Raw genomic sequence first — 18,728 nt, 5'->3', positions numbered from 1 at the left:
AATTGAATTCCAGATATTTTTCTGGGAGCTGTTATTTGTGTTACATGGAGCATTAGACCAATTCTGTTGTTATAAAAATACACATTCAGCAGCAAGTGTGATAAACTGTGTTAAATTTCTACACAAATTTTCATTTTATGACCATTTTTGCAGGTGTTTTTCCAGAAGTTGTGTTAGATTTCTCTTTAGCTGCATGCCCAGTTTACTGAATAAATTTTTTGACAGCTTTCTAATATGAATTGTCTTCAAATGATTTCTGATAATGATTTAACTTGAGTCAGAGAGAAACCCAACTGTTCATCTTGCTTGTATTGCAACTGGAATAAACACAGTAATTTATACTGGTAAAACATTTAAATTTGAACTCTTGTACCTGTATCTTTTAGCATTTGTCACTTCTGGTTTTAACCTGATGCTATATCAGTGTCATTCATAATACTAAAGTACTGTTCAGCTGCTCCATCCAAGAAATGAATCTCCCTTAATTTTTATCTTCTTTTTTAAAATTTAAAAAAGAGGCAAGATGACTTCCTCTCTGGAGACATCTTACCCTGCTATAGACCGTAGCAGATAGCATAGTCTTTAGAGGACACTTTAGTAATCTAAAAGTTAAATTAGATGAAGCGAATATCCCTTGGGGCATGAAATGATTCCGTCTAGGGAAAGAATAAGAAAAAAATGAGAGGGTCTGGGAAGAAAGCACATATTCTTCTGATCAGTATGTTTTTATTGTAATTTGCATTCCATGTTAGTAAATATGGGTGAAAAGATACTTCAGACAACAAAACAGATGCATGGTGTTGCCAATCTTTTCGCACATTAAAACACAGTCTTACTTTTAGGGAATAGGAGACCTGAATCTGGCTTACCAGTGTTTCAAGCTAACGTTAGTCAACAACAACGACTATGCAGAAGCTTACAACAACTTGGCTGTGCTGGAAATGCGAAAAGGTCAGATTGAACAGGTCAGTGTTGAATCTCAGCCTAAGCGGAATGCTTCATTTGGCCCTCTGCTGTTCAACAAACGTGTAGTTTCTCTGAGGTTGAGGTATCATATGAACGTCTAACTTACTATTACAGGCAGAAAACAGGGATAACTGTTACGCATGTTTCACTGTAACCAGCATGTAGTCATGCCATCTCCCATTAAACTGCTCATTCTTAGACTTGTCCAGGTGGATCATCAAAGTCAAGCAAGCTTTACAGTTGTTTTGCAGATGTTGAGTTGTATTTTTTAAGTTGTGGAAGTTGTGATTGCTAATAACTAGCACTGCAGAACCTTTCCGTTAGAGTCGCTTCCTGTCTACCCTAGTTTTTGGCTTAAAATTTTCAATTTGCTTCTTGTATCACATCTATAATTACAAATCAGGATCATCATGGCGATAAATTGTGCCAAAAAGAATTTTAAAAAGTGAAGATGTTTTGCTTATCTTGGATTTTGTTTTACAATGTTCTTTCACAAGTACCATTACATGTACTCAGATTTTTCAGAGTTAGGCAGTTTTAATAGATTCTTAACTTTGCCTTCTCAAGCAGTTTACAGAGACTTTTGTTTTTAAAAGTTTTGGTTTCTTCCCTGCTAAATTCTCCATTTTCTAGTAGAAGCATTCACAAGTTGACCTTAATTTTATATTGGATTTACAGAATGAAAATATACACTCTGATACTTAATTTCTTTTACTTTTTTATGCCACTATTTTACTAGTCAGAAAAGAAAGGCTGATTTTATTGAAAGTTTTGAATGTGAAAGCTGTCTTTTTGATAAAAAAGCTGTCTTTTATGATTAAATTTATGTTTTCAGGGATGCTTAAGACAGTAGTGTCAGAGACAACAGATAAATACAGTGGCATGTTCTTTAAATACTTGCTTTTATTAATTATACCTAATATATTCTCTTCAGTGTTTAAAATTGAATTGCTTTAATGAGTATGTCCCAATATGTTTTTTTCTGACTCAACCAAGAGTCTTTATTGATTTCAATGCTATTCAACTGTATTATGCCGACACTATTGGTGTAACCATGTTGAAAATGGCTTTCTTAGTAAATGCCTACTAAAGAGAACATAGGGTGATTTCTTCTAAGAATTATTAATATTTCACTATATTATTTTTTTATTTTTCTGTATAGGCAAGAGCTTTGCTGCAGACTGCTTCATCTTTAGCACCTCATATGTATGAGCCTCATTACAATTTTGCCATACTCTCAGAGAAGGTAATGCACTGTCCTGTTCTTGTCATCTAAAAAATGAGTCTTGGTGAGGCGGGGGGGGGGTCTATTGTTAGTTCTGAGAATTCCAGATAGGAAAGATAAAAGAATGAAGACTGCACAAACTCAAGGAAAATGTAAGTTATGTTTTCATTTTAATACCCAGAAGTGTGTCAAAATAGTCATTCCAGTGTGCTTTTGAGAATAAATGAGGCAAATTAGCTATAAAGTAACTTTTTAATTGTCCAAATGCCTGGAAGATGAACAATTCATTAACAATTACATCTACATTCTTTATGGTCATTGGCTTTTTCAGAATGTGAAGTGAAATAGTATCATATGATTTATCAGTAATTATAGAAAAAATGTCCTTTATTTATGCCATGATTTTACTGATCTCAAAAGGAAAGTCAGTTCTTCAGCTTTACAACCTTTGAATTTTTTGTGTTAATAATTTATTCCATACAGAGTGTCTAAGACACTGTATTAACAGTGTACAACATTCCTGATAATAAGGAGAACTTGTATAAGTCCTTACATTTTTCACAAGAAAAAAATTGCTTCTTTGCTTGTGCCTACACCTTCAAGATTCTGTTATGATTCTGTGTTGTGTGGGCAGCTCAACTCCTACAGATACTAAAGTACACACGTCAAGAAAGAACAACCCATTAATTTGTAAGTGTATCCTCCCCATTGTGAAACATAAGAGGGTTTTGAATAATTGCATATTTTACCTACCAGTTAAGGAGTAAATCCTAGTCTGCAAATGTCTTGTTGCATAGCTTTTGCCCAAAGAACCCTCATGGGTTATGGGAGAAGACAGACAGCCTCATCATCCAGGTGTTGATACAGTGGGGTAATGCAATCCTTAGATTTGATGTTAGGCCATGGTTTACAAAGCATGACTTCACTGGCCAGGACCCTGATTTCTTCTCCTTCAGAGAACTGTTGCTGCACTGAAACTCTGCGTTGGCTGATACACAGGCAACAAAGGACTCCTGACTGTCCATATCTCCTTCCTTTCCATCCAAGAGTTATCACTTTTACTAGATGTATTCTCAAACATTTAGATTCTTTTCTGCTGAACCCACTTTCTGAGATGCTTTCTTTTTCATCCTTCCAAAAAATGATGGCTATTTAGGAAAAAAATTAAGTTCCCTAAGTAGGGAACAACTACTTATAAAAGCAGCAGAGGAGCAGTATCAGTTCTGTAACATTGTGATGAAGCAGGAAATCACATGCAGTTGCAGTTTTTACAGAGGCCTTATGGGTTGTGTTTTTCTCATATATATAACAGCACTTTGGTGAAGTTTAAAAGCAAAACTTCTATTTTTTATTCCTCCTTACTTCAAGCACTGGGCATGGTGTGTACCTTGTCCATTCTCCAAGAAGTCGGGTGAAATGGTATATGTAAAGTCGCTGTCTTGAAGCATCCCTCCCATTAAAATCATGTCTATCTTTTTCTTCTCATCCCTTGATAAGGGGAACATAACCCCGAATTCAAAAGTCTCTGTTCTGACTCCGTATGCTCTTAAGACCAGCTAGGTTTAAACATCCATGAGCATCATAAATGTACTGCACAGAATGCACAGAATACATGACATAAACACTGCAGTGCTTGGATTTTCAAGCGTTTTGTGTGTTTCTTATAGGTTGGAGATCTTCAGAGGAGTTACACAGCTGCTCAGAAGTCAGAAGAAGCATTTCCAGGCCATGTTGATACACAGCAGCTCATCAAACAGTTAAAAGAGCATTTTGCTATGCTCTGATGAGCATGTTTCTTATTATGTAAGAACAGTTAGCCAGAGCAACTGTCCCAGACAGCATTTTGAAAATATCAGCTCAAAGTAGATAAACTATACTTAATGCATTCCTGTGGCAAAGCCTGTGTTACTTTGAGTAGCAGGAAAGGTTTAGGTTTCAATTTCTTGTCATCTTAAAACATAACACTTATTAAAAGGCAGCTAGAACACATTGCAACTATATATACAAGAAATTACAGAGAAAGATTTTTTCCTGACTTTTATGCTGGACAAAAAGTGGGTTTAAACATTCCCACGTGACAGTCTGCCAAGTAGCAGAGTAAGAATACTTCCTACCTGGTCTTCAACCTGGCTTTTGATAGTATACTTTCTTACTGAATGTTAAGTTTTAAAATTAAAATACCTAAAAAGAATTTAAAATACATATGTAAAGCAGAAGTTCTTATATTCCTTGTTGTATTCCTTGTGTATGAATTAAATAAATACAGTTCACATGCTTTGTCTCATTTGTTTATGTAAGTTAAATTACATCCTTATTGCCATGAAAAGAGCAATAGTTTGTGTTCCTCCCTACCCAGGAGAGAGTTTATTCTAGATCTCAGTGAGGGAGAAGGGTATTTAGAAGCTTGTGGAGTTAAGAACTAATAGTTGAGAACAAGGCATTAGTGGGGTGATTACATGTGCTACCACATGAGCACTGTTGCTAAATAAATATTTGGATCATCAAGAATGCTACTAAAACCAGCAAATGAAGACTTACTGTCATGCTTTGTGTTTTAACTAAAAGGAATAAACTTGCATGAATTCCCAACTTGACCTTTTTAAAAGACCTTTAAGAAATGTGGGATGAAATGGCATATCCTTAAACAGACCTTAAAAATCTTTTAATGTTTCTCTGATATATTATGGGAGTCTCTTGGCTTAAGGAGCAACCCTAAACACACTTATTAATGTTACGTCTTTCTTTTTACTATTTGTTACTTCTCCACCCTTGTCTTTGTTTGTATGTTGTAGCTGGTGAAGCTGGATGCTGGAAGCTTAGAGAAGTGTGCCCACAGGTTCCCCCCCGAACATTCTGTAGGTGACAGCTAGAAACACTGTCATTAACTGCTGCCACGCAGCGTGAAGTGCAAAAGCACTATTGGCTGAATAGATGCAGCATCTTTAATGGAATTTTTTTTTGTCCACATTGATCTTTAAATTGTTGGAAATTCATCACAAACTAATAAAAAGAGAATCTTAGTCATCAGTAATTTTCATTACTTTAGTAAGACTTGACTTGCTGCTAAAAAGGATGAATTTATAGGGAAGTTCCATCCTTTGATCTACTGTATTTATGTCTTTCCAGCTGACATTGCTAAACTTAGGAAGCCACCAGAAAAGAAAACTTGTCTTAGCAGTTTAAACACAACTGTTGAAAATTTTTGAATGTCATATTATTAACTCAAACTAATTTTAAAATTGTATAGTAAATTATTTCTGTGTGAACAGGAATAGAAACAAGTAATATAACTTCAGTTTTTAATCTAGTGTGGCAGTACAATAGTTCCTCGTGTGCTTATAAGATGCCACTTACTGTGATCACTGCTCAGGTTAATGATCTAAATAACTTTTTTGGGGGGAAACAGTACTCCTTAGTACCTAGACTGGACATGATTATTCTTTTAATATTGAGGAATTTATGGAAATTAAAAGAGAAAAGGCTCCTGTATGGTAAGTAATCCTTTATATAATATGCTTGTGCAAATTAGAAATAAAACCCAAACCCCACACACAAACAAGTCCTAAACAAGGATTAAAATCTTTTTATCTCCCTACTGTGTAACATCTGCAAACCATTCCAAATTTATGTTACGTGGTATATTTTGATTGCCCCAGAAGGCAGCACCTATTTGCTTTGCTGACCTTTCGTGCCCCAAAGCAAGGGTCTGACAGTATATTTTTTATGATTAGCACATGTACAAATGAAATCAAATGTGGTAATGAGTAGAGCACCACAGTGAAACAACAGATGAATCAGCAGGCTGTTTGTTGAGGAAGGATCTTTCAATTTTATTGTATGTTAATTTGCTGCGAGCTGCAGCAGACAGCTGAATGAGCAGCCCCTGGGGCAAACCACCTTCGGTTCATTGAGGACGGCAGAGCACAACACGGCACCGGAATCCGTGTTCATCTCTGCAGCACGATCATGTTAGGATGACGTGACCTTAATGTTGCAAGCAGCGTTTCTGTAACACAGCAACCATTTTTCCCCGACCCTGTAGCACAGCGCCAGGTATGTCCAGTCAGTCTTTAATCTACAGGGTTGATTGTGTCCACAGCAAAGCTGCCTGGAAGGATGCTCAAAGCAGATGTCTGGGGGGTCTTGAAGTTTCTGTGTCCCTGCAGGAAAGGTCTGTACAGTTTATGGTTGTTGCCACTAGTTCCAGTCTTCTTTACCAACCTTCTTGTTGGGGTCTTTCTGATGGCTGAATCCAATTAAAAGTTGGTAATGTGGGGTTAGGATATTAAAGGAATTTGATTGTTCTACTAGATGTTATAGCCACAGCACCAGCAACAAAACTATTGCTGAAATTAATTAGAATTTGCAGTTAAGGATTGTGGATCATTTTGGCTGCAAAAAGCATCCTCAGAGGTCACTGGGGAGGACAGAGTCAGTTTTCCATTAGGTGCCAGTTCAGTCGCCTGAAGTGACTGAAAAGACTTTGGGTAATGATCCAATTTTGTTGCTGCTGCTGGTGAGCTTTTTCTTTCATTAGTTCCTGTCTTTGTAGTCTAGAGGGAGAGATTTTGGGGTCATTCAATCTGATCTCTGATATGACATAGGCCTAAACTTTGATATTCAAGGCATATACATTCTTGTATCTCCAGTCACTCTCCCGTAGCATTTGAACTCCTGTGCTGGTAAGGTGGTGGCATTACTAATTTTTCTGAATAGCAGAGTTTCAGAGTTAATGAGTGCTCAGGAGCTGCAAATGCTCAGAAGCATCTGTAAGGAGGTTAAATCTGGAAGATACGTCACCAGAGAAAGCAATTTTTGTTGAAAAACTATCAAGTAAACATACCCTGAATCATGCTGAGTAACTGAAGGATCTGTGCAAGTACTATATTTAGGTTCTTTCTGTTGATTAGTTACAGCAATTGCATAGTGCACAGCCTTCTCCTTTCTTATATTTTGTTCATTAAAAGGTCATAAAGATTTAGCTGAAAAAGATTTCCTAGTTAGAGACTAGATCTTTAAAGAATGTGTAAAAAATTAGCCAAGTCAATGAGTTCATAGTAAAAACCTCTCTTCCCAACGCATAGTGCATTGTGTTAATTGTGTATAGGAATATATTAGCACACACAAATGTGGGGCTTTTCCCCATTTCGTTTGCTTTTTGACAGGTATTTCCAGAGAAACAAATTACATTGCTTCAAAAATAAGTCTTGAAGCCAATTAGAATTGAGACACGAGAAGAAACAGCAGGATGCAAACCTTGCTCAGCATTATGGAAAGGGCAAAGTCATTAAGAGCCAGGAAGCTTGGTTCCAGCAAGTAGACCACCCCAACAGTTTCATCTCATTTTCAGCTTACTCAGTTTACATAACCATAAAGTAATTGCCAGGATTATACGTTTTAGCTTCCGTATCATTTTATACTGCTACCAGTTCCATATTTTTCCAAGTCTATAGACTATAATAATGCCAAGAACCTTTAAAGCTATTGCACATATTAACTAATTAATCCTTTCAAGCAATAAATTTATATCATGCTAACCAAGGGTCATAAAACCTTCCATCAAGAGCCCCTGGTCTAATTGTGTAGGAGATACCACACAAAAGCCAGTTTAGGAACATAACCCTAGAGACTATTTTTGTTCCTATGTATTTCCATAAGCTAACAGCTCAGGGTTCACATAAAAACATAGTCTTCTAAAATATATGGTCACTGACTCTTTTTTTTGATCAGTAGAACAAAACCAGATGCATGTATCTGTCCTAGCTTTCAAGGATGTAATTGTTAGTTCCTCAAGAGATATTGATGGGGGATATCAAGTACAAAAACTTTGAAAGCTTCTAACTTCTGCCTGCAATCCTGCAATGTCTAATGGCTTAAAATGCTATGTCATTGCCAAGCATTTATTTATTATAGTATGAAACGGTAGCATAAGATTTGAAATCAATGTAAGTCCTGGGAAGACAGGCTAATAAACAGAAGACCACATATACCATAAATCTCTGCAGTATAATACATGGATATCATTACTGCATATGTGCAAGACATCCACAAATATCTTCAGGTCAGGTTGTAGCAACAGACAGTGAAGGAAATAATTCTCCAAGAGTACCTTAGACCCCAGTCTAACTGAACACTGCGAAAAGTGGGTGAAATGGGAGATCCTATTTTGCAAGGTTATATGGATGTTAGCAAAAAATAATGAATATAATGGTAAATAAACATAATGTAGCTACTTATAAATGTCTGATGTAATTTACACTTCTCAGCCTCACCTTTTATAGTCTTTATTGTATATATTAGCAGATATGTATGTGTTTTTCAAGTATTAATTCTTAAGAAATTACAAGCAAAGTTCAAAAACTTTCAAACCACTGGCATTATGTGACAAGTATCATACAGTCTACCTGAATACAACATCATCTTTAAAGAAAAAGTTAGACGAACTCAGCAATCTCAGGAAGTGGCTCTGATTAAGCTGAAGCTTCAAGTGCTCCAATGCCTTTAAAATTAAAAAAAATACCACCACCAGAATATACACCTTTCTGCTTAGATCAAAACTTAAAATACTTTAAACTAAGCCTAAGTAATGACAGATATTTGATTTTGAAGGGAAGAGAGAGTTTTTTCTTGGGGTAGACCATAAGTCGTGTTACATCATCACCAGTCACTTCACACCGTGTTATCTTGGTGAACACTGTGCTGCAACATAAGCCAATAACATATTGTAAAGTAACATACATTGTTAGCAAATTCCCTTCAGGTTAAATATCTGTCATCTCTGGGAAAACAAGGTAATTCAGGCACAAATCTCTTGAATGAGGAAGAGTAAGAGAAAACCAGAAAAGTGTTGTTTGTATTGAAAACAATATTTTAGTGTTGTATGAAGAACCAGCTTTGGGTGTCTTGGCGTTTTTCCCATAGCAACATGGCCAACTTCACCAACATTAGGTTGCAGCTCAATATCATTTATAACAATAAGCAAACAAACAAACTTTACCCACACAAGTCTGTTCAAGCACCCTGAGGAAAAACAAATGTTCTTGTTACATGGGACTCAAAGATGTACATACTATAAATAAACTCTCCTTTCTCCTCTGGAAGTCCCACTTTAGCTCAGGTTTAAAACAGCACAGCAGGTATTTTGATGGGCTTCAAACCCAAAAGTTTGTAGTTTACTATAAATCTATTGGGTTTTAAGGGGTCCACAGAGTGCAAGGAAACATCCTGGTGCCATGCTCCTGGGAGCAGTGCCATCCTTGTCTTTGTGACCATGCATGTTTGAAAGTCAGCGCTAGACACGGTCATTACATTTTTCTGCCCCTTATGGAGGTCATAGCACCAGACATGCTGAGTATAACAAGTCTGTTTTTACAATATCAAAGGAACTAGATACAAGAAAGATGAGAGCTTCTTTCATGCTATTTTTTCCACTCATACCCATAGCAGGTAGTCAGTGGTGTGCTTCCCACCAGTTGATTAAAAATTTTTTTCTATCAATCCTGATTTCAGGGATTTGTACCAATGTTCTCATCTCTACTTAGATGGTGAAACTGCTTAAAGCAGAGAAACAGTTTAGGTTGGATATTAGAAAAAGGTTTTTCACCGAGAGGGTGATTGGGCACTGGAACAGGCTCCCCAGGGAAATGGTCACAGCACCAAGCCTGACGGAGTTCAAGAAGCATTTGGATTATACTCTCAAGCACTTAGTGTGACTCTTGGGTATGGTTCTATGCAGGGCCAGGAGTTGGACTTGATGATCCTTGTGGGTCCCTTTCAACTCAGCACATTCTGTGATTCTGTGATAATAGCTCCTCATAGCTGCTGAGAAATGAAAACACTTTCATGCTGAGTACACCTTACCAGGCAAGGAGAAGTCAACCATCCTGTGGTGCTCCTGGCTGCAGTCAAGAGCTGCTCTCTTACATGGATAGGCTTCAACATGAATATAGCATCTCCAGGCAGATTTTTATTAAGCTTTAAACAGCTAAAGATACACTTGCCAAAAACCTCAACAGACAGCCCAGGACCTTGTTTGAGTCTTGTCTTACCTTTGAAAGGAAGTTGTTTAGAAGATGTGGATGCCCCAGTGCCTTGCACAGATCCCAAAGGCTCAGAGACTGCTGCCACTTCCCATGACTGGTATACTGCTGGCACTGAGGGAAGGAAGGAGAGCTGTCCCCGCCTCCTGGAGTTACAGCCCAGCTGTGTGGCTGGAGCAGGGTGGCACATGACAGACAGCTGATGTAAGAAATTTTGTCAGTTTCTGAAATAAGACATACAAAATTTGAGTTTTTCCCTTAAATTGAGCTGAAGCGGGAATCATTTTTGTCCCTGTGAAATCCATCTCTGGATCAGACACTGAATCTGAGATGCCAAGCAACTTGGGAATCATTAATGAATGATGTGTGGTTTCTCCTCTTTTCTCAGATTTTATGATCTAGTTTTTTCTTTTCTCTCAGGATGTGTTCATCCTGCCTTGCTGCACTTGCACTCTCTGTGACTTCATGTTCTGTTTTCAGGCAGTTTGGTCTATATGACCCCAAAATTATTCCTTTCCTCCTCCAGCTGCTGACTGTGTGAGCCTGGCTTTTTCCAAAGAAATTCATTCCTCAGACAAGCATCATCTCCATCCACTCAAGCTGTCACTGTGCCAGGACCAGCTTTGCCACACAGCTACCAATAACTCTGGAAGTGGTTCAGATTTGCCATTTGCTTGAAGAGAAATGAGAACAGTCCATTTTGTCTGGGCTTTGGGTTTGTCCTGTGCATACATTTGGAAAGAAAATTAAATTTCATTTAATTGATCATGCTGACTAACAGGAATTTCATCCTTTTCCAGCCTGATAACCTGTATTTAATCTGATGTCCTTTTCCTGTGTTCTGGAGGTTGAGAAGGGCACAACAGTAGACATGAGTTAATTTTATCAGTCTCCACTGTCTCTTGCTGTAACACACTGGAAACTCCAGAACATCTAAAATTTCTAAAATGTCTATAATGTATGGTGATGATAGAGTTTGCCTAGAATAATTTTCCCTGACTTCACAGTAGCCCTGTCTAATCACCCCTGCTATGCACAAGACAAGCTATTTTGGCACCTTCCAGACCCATCTCCTCTGCAGTACATTTCACTGCAGCAGAGCAGCTGCCCAGCCATGGAGCCCCCACAACCCACATGAGACCTGGAGACTGGAACTTCAATGTATTGTTCATCTTTTACAGCCATGGAGTGCTGTTTTCCACAGAACTTACGTATGTACGATTTTCGTAGGGTTTCCCAGAATTATTCCTTGTCTGGTGAAGCTACAGCATCCATTAAACTTTCTGTTTGGCAGCTCTCTTTTCTCCTTACATTGTAACGTGTTGTCTCTGTGATTTTATCCTATTCGTCACCTTCCTCCCTTAGCGTTGGACTGTCCAAAAGGAACAGGAGCTAAAACATTGGTGCAGGATGCAGTTAAGTGCAGTAGCCTGCAAACATGATAATGGGGATGTAAAAAAGGGCTTGTATGAGCTAGGTCATGCAAACACTGAGCTGCCAGTGCAGTAATGTTCATTCAAACTGCCTGATGTCCCTTAAGAGACAGTACAGATATTTCTGAGGGTCAGTGAGAATACCTGAACCTCAAAAAGATCTATAAGGCTCTCCTGACAAATTTTAGTCGCATTTAATAAAGAATTTCAGGCAGCAATCACATGTTCAGATCATAAAATCTGATCTAGTCATTCGAAGAGAGGCCTAGAAAGGGAAGCACCTTCATCCCAGCCCCAGCTGTTGCTCCTAGCTTCAGCAAATTATGGTTTTCCACGTCTCCATTTCCAAACATGTAAAATAAGGCTACTGGAATTATTACTGCTATTATAATTATTAATTTTTGCATTTTTAGCATTTTCCTTCAGCTGACCCCATTTTTCAGTGCTTGCAAGGGGTGACCACTGAGGCTTTTGTATGAATACTCGTCCCTAAGCAATGGTGAGAGGCAGTGTGCAGAGGGGTGACAGGACTGAATTCTTAAAGGATTTTGTCTTTGATTTCCCTCAGTAACACTCACAAGCACTGGGATTATAAAAGCTGTGCAGGAAGCTGGAGCGCTGCAGGCATGCTGGGCTCACAGAGCCTCTCCTCCTCTTGGACAAAGGCAACATCTTCCCTCGCCTGCCGTCACCTCCCATTAATGTCAGGAAAGTTCACTTGCTGCAGCTTTTGCAAGCACAAAGCTAATATGCTTGTGAGGAGGGAGAAGAGGCCGTTTGTTTGTCTAATAAGATAATGCTAACACCACAAATGGCAAGTCAGGGTTCAGAAAATAGCATTTCATTTTGAATCATGCAGGAGGCCCTCTTCATTTTACTTATTCACAGGGTCTGAATCAACAGCTGTCCAGACAAAGATATTTAGAGAGAGCAAACAAAAAGGAGGTTGTTCACCCTGGGCTGCAGATACAAATAGAGAAGGAAGAAGAAAATGTCAAATCTGCATAAACCCTGTATGCCTCCCTAATGGGTATAAAAATACGTCTTTTGAATACCATCTTGTAACTCCAAAAAGTTGAAGTAACCTTTTCTTATTTTCAGCAAATATTTCCTGTCTAATCCTAATGTCATGTTTCACTTCCTAAAATTACAATCAAATCCCAAACCTGTACCTCATTCTGTTGTTCAGATGTTACAGCTGTTCTGTTTATTCACAAAAACATAAATGTTTTCTTGCCATATCTTTATTACAAAATACGGAATATACACTCTATTGTTCACTCTGGAAATGTGCAATGCAGAATGGCGAAATAATTGCTGTTAGTGTCATAAAACTTTTGACAAGGCATTATTAATGATGAATTCTGATAAAGTAAATAAGATTGTTTCTAGAAAATGAGAAACAAATGCAAGAAAAGAGCGTATTGCCCTAGAGGCAAAATGTGCTGCCTTGGTAACTTCTCCTTTCATAGAGATATATGTGTAAAGATACAAAACAGTTTTGTGTCAAAGAAATTATTTATATGGCCATTACTTGGCACAGATTTCCTCTCTTCATGATCTTCCACATACATACAGAGATAAGAGTCAGCTGTTCACCAGATTATCAAGAATATCATAGTATTCATTAAACCTTCAGAGAACTTAGGCTGGAACTCAGAGTTTCCTGCCTGACCAACCTTATCTCTATGACAAGGTGACCCCCTTAGTAGATGAGGGAAAGGTTGTACATGTTGTCTGCCTGGATTTCAGTAAAGCCTCTGACACCGTTTCCCACAGCATTTTCCTGGAGAAAATGGCAGCTCATGGCTTGGACAGGTGCACCCATCACTGGGTAGAAAACTGTCTGGATGCCCAAGCCCAAAATGTAGTGGTGAATGGAATTAAATCCGGTCTGTGCCAGGTCACAAATGCTGTTCACCAGGGCTCAGTATTTGGGCCAGCACTGTTTTCACACCTTTATTGATGATCTGGAAGAAGGGATGGAGTGCTCCCTCAATCAACTTGGAGATGAAACCAAGTTAGGTGGCAGTGTTGATCTTCTGGGAGGTAGGAAGGCTCTACAGAGAAATCTGGACAGGCTGGATTGATGAGCTGACAGCTAATGAGGTTCAATAAGGCCAAGTGCCAGGTCCTGCCCGTGGGTCATAACAATCCCATGCAGTGCTATGGTCTTGGGGCAGAGTGGCTTGAAAGAACTGCTCAGCAGAAAGGGACTTGGAGTTTCTGGTTGACAGACAGGTGGATATGAACCACAAGTGTGCCCAGGTAGCCAAGAAGACCAATGACATTTCAGCCTGTATCAGAAATAACATGGCCAGCAGGACCAGGGCAGTGATTGTCCCCGTGTACTCAGCACTGGCGAGGCTGCGCCTCAAATCCTGTGTTCAGTTTTCAGGCCCCTCGTTACAAGAAAGACGTTTAGGTGCTGGGTGATGAAGGGTCTAGAAAACATGTTTTATGAGCAGTGGCTCAGTTCCCTAAGAGAAACTGGGTCCATTAAGTCTAGAGAATGGGAGACCCAGGGAGGATGTCATCACTCTATAACTACCTGAAACGAAGTTGTGGTGAGATGGTCTAGTCTCATCTGCTGTGTTTCAAGTGAAAGGATGAGAGGAAATGGCCTTAAGTTGCATCAGGGGAGGTTTAGATTAGATATTTTTTTAAAAAATTGTCTCTGAAAGTGGTTAAGCATTGAAATAAGTTCCCCAGGAAGGTAGTGGGGTCACCATCTCTTGAAGAGTTCAAGATGCCTCTGGATGTGGCATCCAGGTATATGGTTTAGGAGGGATTATGGTTGTGCTGGGTTGACAGTTGGACTCAATGATCTTAAGTGTCTCTTCCAACCTTGAAGATTTTGTGATTCATAGAATCCATTTTATGGGCAGTTCTTGTAGTATATTTAACAACTAAGTCAGTAGAAGGCTGCAGGAAAAGAGCTAACAAAATATTTCCTGTGAAAAGGATGTTGTTTTGAGGAACTAATGTTGGAGACAACTTCTGTGCATCTCTTGCCCAGTATAGTCATAACAAGCCTCTGGCGCAGCTTAAATAGCAACAAAATGAGAAGGAAGCAACAAAATTTATCAGGATCTGTGTTTTCAGAGATTTAAAATGTAACAGGTTCTTCCTACCTGCTTATTTATCAAGAAAGCCTACCACTTTCTGGGGAGGTGTCTTAAATACAGAGATTCATTGCCTCTTTGAAACATAATCTGATAAAAACCACAATTTTAGGAGAAGAGAAAAATGTTCACATTTAAAGTACAGTACCAAAAATAGCATTTTCTGCCTTCAGGATCTCACTGCTGCTCCCTGTGTGACACAGAGAGCAGGTGCAGAAGACACCAACCACAGAATACCTTCATCTGTGCAAGGACAGTGATGTAAGGAAAGGTTTGGATGTGTTGTTTCACAGAAGGACTGCTATTGTCTGATAAGGAAGACAGTCATAGGATACCACAGGTACAGTGCAACTTGATTCAGTTGCCCATGAGAAGTAAAATAAAGCTGGGAAAAGAAAGTATCTGCCATTTGCAAACGCAAGCAGCACAGGGAAAAGGAGGGCAAGTCACATTCTCCTGCTTTCACGGGGCTCAGATTCTCTACCCATTACACTTCCCAAAATACTGCTTCCCACAACACTCTGCAATGCAGTCTACAAAAGTGGAAGTAATCTGGGCTGCACAGTTGACTTCAGCTCTGATAAGATACTCAGTTTTGTTATGTGTAACGTTCATGTTATTGTCAGTAAGCCAGTAAATGTCATTGCCTTTTCTGGGAATATACCATGTCAGAAAATCATTTGGGGTAGGATTTTAATTTTCCACTGGGTTCAGCAGCAGCTGAATTCTTTCTGTGCTGCATGTCAGCAGATGAGACAAGTGCAGCCCGTCTGCCTCCCGTCAGCACGCGGCACAACAGCTTCCAGTCTCGGCAGTTGCAGCTCCCCCATCCATGAGTTAAATTAGCATTTGTGTATTATGGCCTCTTTTTGCCTCTGCAGTGCAACATTATGATTTTTCAGGTTGCAACAACAGTGACAGGAGCCCTCAGCATCCTGTCACAGTGTTGCTCTGTGAGATGTCTTTTTGGTAACTCCAAGTGTCGGGATGATGAGTTGAACAACCTGATTCCCATGGAGTTAGGGGTGCTGGGACAGTATCTCAGTGAGCAAATCTGAAGAGCCCACTGGGCCAGACTCCAGCCTAATCCAGGACAGACAGAAGGTCCCAGGTCCAGGAGCTAAAAACTGGAAAAGCAGCCTGGATGCCTGCCCACCTCACTTACCTGGTGGAGTTCCTTCTGGGGAAAACTCCCTGGTGCTATTCAAGAGGGGTCTACCTCACTGTAAACACTTCACATATCAATGTCTCAGCTCTTTGCTCATAAAAACAACATGGCATTGTTCCTTCACTTATGTGGAGTTGTGAAATTAATTATAAATGGCTTTGAGTTCATTATCTGAGAGGAGCTATAGAAGTGTGACTTATTTTTAATAATGCATAAGTAATAATTTATTTAACATTTCTCTGTATTCCTAATCAGGTTCCTGATCCTGACTGCACTTTCCCACTCTGTCTGAAAGTTGTCTCGTGAAAGTTGACAACAGTCTTCAACCTTTTTGTTTATTTTTTTTTTAGGATAATGAGATACTGTGTCTCAGTCATTAAAGTTGTGGCACCTGCTCTGTTAAAAACTAGGATATCGAGTTTAAATGGAACAGGATATGACAAGAAATGAAAAGAATCAAACAACTACTTTGTAAACATAATCTATTAAATCCAGTAACTAGAATTAGTCTTATTTCTCCACTGTGAGTTTATGCTGTGATGTAGCACATTTGTTTCAAGGCCATGGAGTCTGGATGGAGCTAAACAGACAGTTCAAACACTGAATACTCTGTGCTGCACTTTCTGCAGAATCAAATTGTGTTTCAAGATGACACAAAAAGACAGTAAGTGTTTATTAGGTGCCACTGAACTATACAGAAGGAAAATATTTTTCCAGGTATAAAAGAAACAAATAACTTGTCCTCCCTATAATCTGCATTGCAGGGACACATGTGGAGTGAAACAGGCAAATACTCAGAGGCTGAGGCTGCTGAAAGCTGGTGGGCTTTGCCAAGTCAAGCACAGAAAGTCCTGAGTCAGCCTTGCCTCCAAAATCAAGCAATTGTAAACAGAAAGTTGTTTGGATCTTTGGTATTCTAGATATTCTGGAGCTTTCTGTCTTCTGTAACACCAAGAAACATCCTGAATATTTGGTTTCAAATGAAACGTGAGCTTGTTCTCTCATTGAGGGCAAATGGTAGCCCCTGGGGAACACCAAGGTACCACTGGGTTTGCCTGCCAGCATCTACAACAGCTAAGAAGAAACAGGTTTTGAAAGGAAGCAGTGCCAGAGTCCAATAAAGAAGCAATTAAAATACGTTTCTGTTACTGTAAGACAGGTATTCAAACTGTTGCTTGAAGGAAGGATATCCCACTATCAGTTCAGTTTGTGTCAAGAACATTGATGATGGGAGACACCTCATCTGGACTTCAGCCTCCCCATTAATGCACTGGTTAAACAGGGAAATGGAGCAAAGAGAGGAGGATATAGGAGCACAGCAAAACGTCAGGAGATTCATCCAGTTGGTATGAGGAGATGTTCAAACAAATCATTTATTGAGGCTATACAATAAGGTGACAAGAACTGTTAAGAAAACCATTGTATTGCAAATAAATTATGTGAAATGATAATGCTTTTGAAAATGTTTTCTAAGCAAGGCTTTGAAGCTTGTAAGTTGTTTAGAGCACAACTGCAGTGGGAGAATGATGTGCTGGAAATAAGAAAAAACAAACCAGTCACTAGAAAATTGAAGGTGGCTCTGAAACTTCTTGGAAAGCCACTTTTATTTATTTACTAATAGGATTAAAGCAGTGGACAATGCTCTGTGCAGCTTCTGACTGGGGAGGGATTTTTCTTCTGCTGGACTAAGGGAAGGCATTATTTCTGTCATTAAATCTCCAGTTTAGACATGTGGACTTGCTGCTTCTGCCTTCTCTCCACTCTTCCAAAAGGACTGCAACCACTTTTCTCTGTTTTTATGCTCTTTCTTGCCTTCACCCATAACAGAGACTTCTTACACAGCTCAGGGAGCATCACACTGTATTATTCAAGGGATGCAGCCTTTCACAGCTGGCTCCTGAGCAGCAGCCTAAAGACAAAATATAATAAAAATAATTTAAAAAAAAAATCAAAGAAGAGGAGAAACAGCCTAGAAAAAAAAAAGCAGAGAAGAAGAAAATGGCAGCTGTTGCCTTAAGAGTATTTTTCATGCAGTGTAAGTGTAATCAGAGCTGCAATGTTGTGTTCCCTGGCAGTCTCCAAATACTGGTAATGAAACCTGGGAATATAACCCTGCCATTGTTTCTGCCAGGGATGGCAGAGGACTAAGCAAGGGTCAAAAGTTTACGAGAGGCTGTGGCTGTGCTGACACGTGGAGAGGAGCATGTTTCCACAGCACACACGGCACTACATGCACTTGAAAGGTCACTGCAGCCATCAGGCTGAGTTCCAGCCTGGTGGAAAAGAGGCTGAGCAAGAGCTGCACCAGGAAGGAGAGAGTGGGAAAGTGGGGCTTCTGCGGGAAAGGAGCTGTTGGGAGAAGAGAAGACACAGAGGTGGGAAATGGAGAGAGAGAGAGAGATAAGAGTGGCAGAGGAGCATCATGAGCTGGTTTGACAACAGACTGGGTTTACACAGGCAGATGTTGCACTTGGCAGGGCTGAACAGGGGACTTGTTTGATCTCCTGGGACTGAGAAAAGGTCAGTAGCAGAGAGATCATCTTACTAACAATATTTAAGTAATAGCTTTCTGTCCACAATCATTTTGAAAAGGAAGGAGAATGTGATGCGGGAAAGCAAACTGCATGTAGCTGTTCTGTCACGAGGAAGGAAGCACTGCTCACTGCTGCTTTTGTGTCCAGAGAGAAACAGCCCACCCCAAACAGAGTATCTGTTTAAACAGTAAGACAAAACCCAGCAGCTGGGCTTTGGCTGTGTGCAGCAAACCACAGG

At 39.4% G+C, this 18,728-nt stretch overlaps 1 protein-coding gene across 2 annotated transcripts in view; it reads left to right on the top strand.

Annotated features, from left to right (window-relative positions):
- TTC8 (tetratricopeptide repeat domain 8) overlaps positions 1–4,389 on the top strand; it is a 40,185-nt gene extending 35,796 nt beyond the window's left edge. For both annotated transcript variants that reach the window (XM_027899141.1, XM_027899142.1), the window contains 3 exons: positions 843–965; positions 2,129–2,212; positions 3,859–4,389. In XM_027899141.1, coding sequence (XP_027754942.1) covers positions 843–965; positions 2,129–2,212; positions 3,859–3,975 — 324 coding nt within the window. In that variant the 3' untranslated portion in view covers positions 3,976–4,389. The remainder of the gene's footprint in view (positions 1–842; positions 966–2,128; positions 2,213–3,858) is intronic.
- The last annotated feature ends 14,339 nt before the right edge of the window (positions 4,390–18,728 follow it).

This window comes from Empidonax traillii, unplaced genomic scaffold (genome assembly GCF_003031625.1).
Source record: "Empidonax traillii isolate 1590-97213 ecotype Southwest subspecies unplaced genomic scaffold, ASM303162v1 scaffold646:size549819, whole genome shotgun sequence".
Taxonomy (NCBI): Eukaryota; Metazoa; Chordata; class Aves; order Passeriformes; family Tyrannidae; genus Empidonax; species Empidonax traillii.
Note: the sequence above shows the minus strand (reverse complement) of the source record. Positions and strands in the feature narration are given on the sequence as shown.